The 7,281-nt window shown below is 43.9% G+C and overlaps 1 protein-coding gene across 4 annotated transcripts in view; it reads left to right on the top strand.

The window, feature by feature from the left end:
• The first annotated feature begins 933 nt into the window (after window positions 1–933).
• Window positions 934–7,281, top strand: part of myh14 (myosin, heavy chain 14, non-muscle) — a 29,809-nt gene continuing 23,461 nt past the window's right edge. For all 4 annotated transcript variants that reach the window (XM_087172950.1, XM_087172949.1, XM_023402344.2 and 1 more), the window contains exons 1-3: window positions 934–1,074; window positions 4,626–4,803; window positions 6,541–6,747. In XM_087172950.1, coding sequence (XP_087029076.1) covers window positions 4,639–4,803; window positions 6,541–6,747 — 372 coding nt within the window. In that variant the 5' untranslated portion in view covers window positions 934–1,074; window positions 4,626–4,638. The remainder of the gene's footprint in view (window positions 1,075–4,625; window positions 4,804–6,540; window positions 6,748–7,281) is intronic.

Here is a 7,281-nt window from a genome sequence, read left to right as displayed (position 1 = left end):
CAGTGGCCCTCCACTTGTGACACGCTGAAAAGGACAAGTATCTATTAATTGTAATTTTATTGTAAAAGAAAATGTAGCCTTAGATGTCTGTAATAGGATTATGGTCACAATTACCAATATTAGACACTTACAATACTGCTAAAAGTAAGCTATAGTTTTCTGACAAAATAATGATAATTCATTTTACAACTGGCTTCAATGCGGTGTTTTCAACCGCATCTCACTCTCCTCAGGAGTTCACTTTATGATACATACGATACATTTTCCTATGTAGGATATTATATGGGCTACATGAACATTTCAGAAGTTTTATCGATGACTGCTGTGATGTTTACACCGGTGTAAATACGTATCACTTGCCCCGGAACCCTGGTACCTCGGCTACCAGGGTTCAGGCGGATTTTGTGGGATGATCTGAATCACGCGCCTGGAGTCAGATCATTCCAAGTAAACCGTAGGTTGTGTCTGGACGGGGATTCGAGCAAATCCGATCCCAGATCAGTGTCTGCGGGCACTCGCTGCAACAGAAGTGGTAAACAAAGGGCGCGCAAATTTCCCTACTCTAGCGCGAGAGTGCCGCACAGCCACCTGCTGCAGCACTCCTATTGGCTGTATGACACGTCAGTCACAGTTAGCCCCGCCTCTTATCCGTTAGCATTGGTTAATGGCGGAGATTTCTGCGCTGCCGACAACACCATTCGTCGCCGCTGCTGTTTCATGCCAGCTGTGGGGCGGAAAGCTCCCGTCGTATTCATGAGGCGGGTCTACTGCTCGGTTGTAGATTTTGATTGGAGTCGTTCCTCACTAGGGCTTGTCTTGGAGCCGTCTCCTCGTATCCGGTTGGTCCTCTGGCAGGAAGCTCTTCTCCGGGGCTGAAGCCGTCGCCGTGCCCTCACTGCTCTCCGTCTGTTTTATTCTCAGTGTGTGCGGCTTCACTGAGAGAGCGGTGCAATGATAAAAGCCGCATATGCGGTAGCCTATACACCTATCAGGGAGCAAAATACCCAAGAAACAGCCTCATCCCGGTTCTCCTCGCACCACAGCCTTATCCACGACTCAGAGCGGAACCTGAAGGTGAGAGATTTAATTGCCTGTACCCTAATCCAACTCGTAAATAGCCGGTGTAATATCCTAAACGTATCATATTTCAGTGGAGCAGGCTAACCTCGCTTGGTTAGTCTAAATGCGGTGGGATAACGCCTAAAAATGAAAGATTGGTGTGACTAGTGGCGTTTATGTTAGCTTGATCGTTATGAACGCCTTCGAAGAGAGGCTTACATCGAGATGACCTGAAGTCTGACCAAGGAAAACTGTGTCTAAGGACCATATTATAAAGGATTTCGACCCATATATTTATAAGGTATACGCCTACTGTGAGCCTAGTGTATTAGCCAATACAGTAATGGTAATAAATCCTACCTATTAATTCCAGTGAAAATTGCTTGGTTTTGTGGCTGCCACATGTCTGCAGTTCACATAGTCAATTAAAGGCTGGGGCCCATGTGATTGTTCATGTCTTATGTTCAAGGTGTGGTTGGCTTCGTCAGTGTTTGTGCTGGAGCTACAGTCTTAAAATGCAGGTAATTTATAGGGGTCACGCCGCAGCTGTACTGCTCTGCAGCCGCACTGTAATTGTTATAGGCAGTGGCTTAATATTGTCACCTCTCCTTACTGTCCGCTAATGTGCGCAGATGTCACAATATCATCACCGATGCAATGCCACTTCGCATCAAAGCTGAAGAAAAAGGCGTTTCCAGCTTCCCCTGTCCGCTTCACACACGCACCACAATCAAGCGTAGGCACCCACTCATTAATCACACACACACACACACACACACACACACACACACACACACACACACACACACACACACACACACACAGGACCCCCCGCAGTGAATGACCTCAGTTGAAACTCAGAAGGTATTGTCTGTGGGCTGCTGCTGAGTGTTCAGGGTGTTGCTATGGAGGAGAGCAGTCTGATTTTGGCAACTCCAGCTGCTGCAGGACGAGTTTGCTGGTCAGTCCAGGCTGTACTGCGACAACCTGTGAGGTCTCTGTGTATGTGTATGTGTGTGAGTGTGAGTGTGTGCATTAAGATTTTGCTCTAGGGGAATCGTTGGCATCGATGGGACTCCGCAGCACCATACACTGCAACTATAAGATTGATGAGCAGAGACCTCATCTACAATCATTGTCGAAGATGATTTGAAGTGAGAAACCGTATTGAGTTGTCTGCATCTCATATGCTAATTGGACAGAGAATTGGTCATATATTACTACTATAGGACAGGCTGGCAATATTCTTTATTTTTCTTATTGTCATCAAATGTCATAAAACGATGAAAACAAATAATGAATTAATCATACTAAGCCTGATAAGCTTGTTCACCAGTGCCATGAACCTTCACTTTGTCCTAAATCTATTAAAACACATCAGTGAGCCACACCGTTACACTGGGTTCCTTCATTACTATGAGCAGGGGCACTTTAGATTATTCTCATGTCCCAAATACACTTTCCTGGCGCGGTAAATGCTCACAAGAGCAACAAAGGAATCTGTGACAAAGATGGTCTCAAACAAATGCAGTAATTACCCCTGTTTAAGTAGCATTTGCTAAAAGTTACAGTGCCCAGCTGTTTGTGAAAATTTCTGGCCAAAACTAGACATTTGTGACCCGTTTTGAATGATTTACATCTTCAGAACCAGCAGGGTTGGGGCTGAGTGCCACAGACAGGGTAGGGAAGTTGGAAGTTTTTGAGAGTAGGTCTCTTCGTGGGATTTGTTTTCCGTGAGAAAGATATAAATTTATATTGAGACACCAGCCTTTAAAAACAGATTCACAGCTGTTGTATGCCACTAAGGGATCACATATTTTCCATACTGACTGGCTGGGTGGTGCGACTTCTTTTGTCAACATGTTTACACACCCAGAGTCTTATTGGAGTAACAAGTATGGTAACGGCAGGGTTGGGGACTTGGACTTGTCATGAGCAGACAGAGAGGAAAAAACTGAGACTGAGACGCATAGCAGGGATCAGGACTGATGACATACCTGCTGAGGCATGAAGACGCCTAATAGTTAACAAACACACACCATACAAGCCGGTACAATAACTTACCTGTCTGTTCAAAGTTGACAGTTGACATGCTGGTTTCATAGCTTTTAGTTACTTGAGAAGACCTTGAGTCAGCTCATTCCTCTATAAAGCCTAATTTACATCATCATTAAAGTCTCAGATATGTGAAGATACAGAAGCCCTTTGCTTTACTACCAATAATGAAATCTTATGTCATCAATGAAATTTTCAAATGTCTGATTTTGGAATCATAGATCATTTGGGTCACAATTTTAATCACTTACTGTGCGATAAATCCATGTAAAGATTCTGTTCAGCAGCTTTGTCCAAGATGTAATTTTGACATGGATTTTTTTGAAACCGTTGATATACAATATCACTCATGCCGCTAAATAATGTGAACGTGCCTGAGAAAGCAAAAAAAAAGATAAAGTTGGATAGATGATAAATTCTTGTATTGTCCATACACAGTTTTTTTTCCCTTCCCATCTTCCTATACAACAAACTGCAGGGGCTGTCTGATGGTAAGAACGCTTGCATGTCATAAACAATGATGTGAATCCCGTGTAACATTCAGTGGGTCATAATCTACCGCCCTGATCAGTGCTAATGCTGTGTGAACATTAGCGACAGTCACTTTTAAATGGTCAGTATGGAACATCCTGTGCAGGGCAGCAGCCACTCCATCTGAAGCAAAGTCATCCTTACTGCTGTCAATGGACAGTGTTATAGTCACGAGTTCTCCCTCTCTCTCCAATAAGGGAACTTTTCTCACAGAATTACTGCTGGACATGATTTTTTGGTTGGCAGAGCAAATCTGAAAACATCCTGTTGCAGTATTACTGTCACTCTGACTGAAGATTGCTTCGTGTTTTAGAGTGGTGACAACTTCTGGCTCCAGTCACCTCCTCTCTCACATGATACCAGCCCCTAAGGCGAATTGACATTTTGGCCCCAGTGTGTGCATGAGTCCTCAGTAGAGGGCCTCACTGGAGTTTTATCTCTGCTGAGTCCAGTGGCCTGTACTACAAGGCTGCTTCATTTTCTTTGAGTTAACAACAGATTCGGTCCAGTATGATCCTTTCTCCCCACTCCCAGCCCACCCTTTTCCTTCTTCCTCGCCATCCCTCCCCCTCTCACTGTCATGTCAGTTTACTCAGTCGATTGATGTATCTCGCTGCCCCTCCACCCCTCCACCCATCCACCCCTCCACCCACCAATCTCTCTGCCTTTTTCCATCCCTGTCTTCTCCTTGATTTGCTGTGTCTTTGAATTAGGCCATCCCTGGCCCAATCTCAACTGGATGCGGCCTTCATGCTACTTGCGTGCTACTACTGCTCTTCCTATATGTGTGGGTGGGACCAATGAAGTGTGTGTCTGTAATGCCTTGACACAGAATCACATCAGTGTCACTGTCTGACAGTCCTTTACATCATCCACGGTGCTCCAGTTTTCAGCCTCCCCCAAGAGAGTAGAAATAGAGAGAAATCGCTCGACACATACTAACTTTTTATTGTCCCTCTTTTTTTTGTCTCATCTCCCAGTGCCAGTAGTACCATGTCCAGGCCAACGGGGGGCGGTGTCAACGATGTCACCCGCTTCCTGTCATCGGGGGCGGCGCCAGGGTCTCCCACGTCCAACTCCATGTTCTCTGCCGCCAGCCAGGCCGACTGGGCGGCCAAGAGGCTGGTGTGGGTGCCATCAGAGAAGCATGGCTTTGAGGTAAGCTGGTGTTGTCCACTCAGAAGAGAAGTGGATGACCCTTGGGCTTTTGTTCCCAACAAGTACCAACATGTACTTGAGGACACAGTGGATGTAAAGAGGTTAAACAAGTTAAATTTCAGGATTAAATGTGGTTTATTTTTTCAACTTATTTACACATTTCTTTTTCTCACTTTCTTGCTATTAAGCCTCTGGTAAATTATTAGCCCCAAGTATGTGCCTTCCACTGGAGGTGTGTCAAAAGGGTGAGGCAAAGCAATACAGGGTGTGTATGTCTATATGTGTATGTTATCATTTTTACTTTTTTATCCCCATGACAGTGCCCTATTTTTATGCTTATCTTCCTCCTTTGATATGCCTTGTGATGCTTTCTTACACATTTAGGCTTAATGACTATCACAAGGCCTTTGTCCTAAGATTAATAAGTTCCACTTTCCCTTGTATAATGCACATTACAAGTTTTTATTAGTGCATACTGTAGGATGTGACATATGAATTCAATGTCCTATCTCTGAGTCTCCCTCTCTCTGCTGGACTGGTTTCATAGAGAGCTCTATGAATAGAACAATACTCTCCTTCAGCCTCCTAATGTTAAAGAGGCCGTTGCAGAGACACTGACTTCATTTTACACTCATGATCTGAGAATTGCACTGTTGGACAAACACACACACACACACACACACACACACACACACACACACACACACACACACCAAATACACACATTCATACATTATACACGCACATACACACACAAAGACACGCACGCTTTCATCCAGTTTCATATTCTGAGCATGTAGTTCAATCTGTGACTAATATACACCCACATGCATGCAAACACAGACACACGCATACAGTATTTTGTGTGTGGTGCATATCAAGTAGCAGAGAGAATAAAGTGTAGCAAAGCAGAGTCTTGTGACCTGGTCAGTCCCCGAATTTACTACTTCCTGTCCAACAAGCACGAGTCCAGCAGAGTGACAAAGAAGGTCCTCTCTTCTACTTTCTTTCTCCATCTGTTCTTCTGTTGTCTAATATAATGACACTCATACTCTAAAGATCACTGGCAGAGATACTGCCAAACATTTTCCCCAATAAAGTTTCAATATTTGTTTCATTTTAAATGCAGGCCAGCCAGTTTACTGTAGATTTAAAGGGCTACACCAGTTTTTTGTTGTCCTATAGCCCAGGAGCTACAAACCTACAGTACAACTACAATGTTCCAAAGCAATCTAAAGCTAATGGTTTCCAGGGAGCAATTAGCATCTATTCTTTTCAGTGCAGGATAAAAAATTTCAGAATCTTGAAACTTGCTTGGGATTGGTAATATGACACACTGTCATAGTTTAGTCTGTTTTATTTTTAGTCAATGTTGCTTTTATTATGAGCAAGGGCCGCTCTAAAAGCTCTGTGTTATTGGTGCATCAAAGGAAAATGCAACATCAACATGTTTACGACTTCTGAGAAGATTTTAAGCTGCCAAACCACATCTTTTTAATGGAGGGTATTTTAAACATTAAATTCACATTATTCTTTTGAAGGGATTGAATTTCGTTTATTGATTAGAGAGAAATTTATTTTATGACAGCGTGTCTTGTGAATGCATTACTTTTTGGCATCCAACTGAAATCTTGATGTCCACTGTGGATTACCTTTCTCAAGCAGATTTAAAGTATCTGGCAACTGATTTTCCCTGTACTTTTTTTGTTAAATCTCTCTGTCTCTTTCTAATCCTAGTCGGCCAGTATTCGGGAGGAGCGCGGCGACGAGGTGGAGGTTGAGCTTACAGACAGCCAGCGGAAGCTGACTCTGTCCAGGGAGGAGGTGCAGCGGATGAACCCTCCTCGCTTCAGTAAAGTGGAGGACATGGCCGACCTGACCTGCCTCAACGAAGCCTCCGTGCTTCACAACCTTAGAGAGAGATACTTCTCCGGTTTGATCTATGTGAGTGCACAAAAAATTGAATGCATGTAAGAACGCATTCACAGCATAAAACTAATATGTGTCTCTAGTACAGAACCAGTACACCTGTACACATACATGCATGAACAGGAGAGAGCGGTCTGGGCGCACACATAGCCTGTGACGTTTTGTACATGCATGTGTTAGCAATGAGCTCCTCTGGCATCTCCTGTGTAACTGATATGGGGCAGTAAGAGAGGTGAGGAGTCAGTTTACAAAGTTGCTCATGTGGGGCAATGGGAGCGTCTCTGGTTTCTGTTGCAGAAAAGGGAGACAAGAGTGCAAAGAAGAGTTATGAGTATACATAGATGGACAGAAAGACAGATAGGAAGAGAAGTGATAGTGATACGAGCCAATGATAACTGACATACCCTGACAGTATATACTATAGTATGTGGAATTAAAGTAGCATGATATATAGGCAATTAAATGCCGTGTCCTGTCACTCAGATGGAGGATGTAGCTCAGAGGAAAGCTTAAGAGATGGGCTGAGAGGAGCAGGGATGGATTGTTGAA

This window comes from Seriola lalandi, unplaced genomic scaffold (assembly GCF_002814215.2).
Source record: "Seriola lalandi dorsalis isolate HSWRI2012SDOR001 ecotype SW California unplaced genomic scaffold, Sedor1 jcf7180002053930, whole genome shotgun sequence".
NCBI classification, from domain to species: domain Eukaryota; kingdom Metazoa; phylum Chordata; class Actinopteri; order Carangiformes; family Carangidae; genus Seriola; species Seriola lalandi.
The sequence above is the reverse complement of the archived record's forward strand: the minus strand, read 5'-3'. Positions and strand labels throughout refer to the sequence as shown.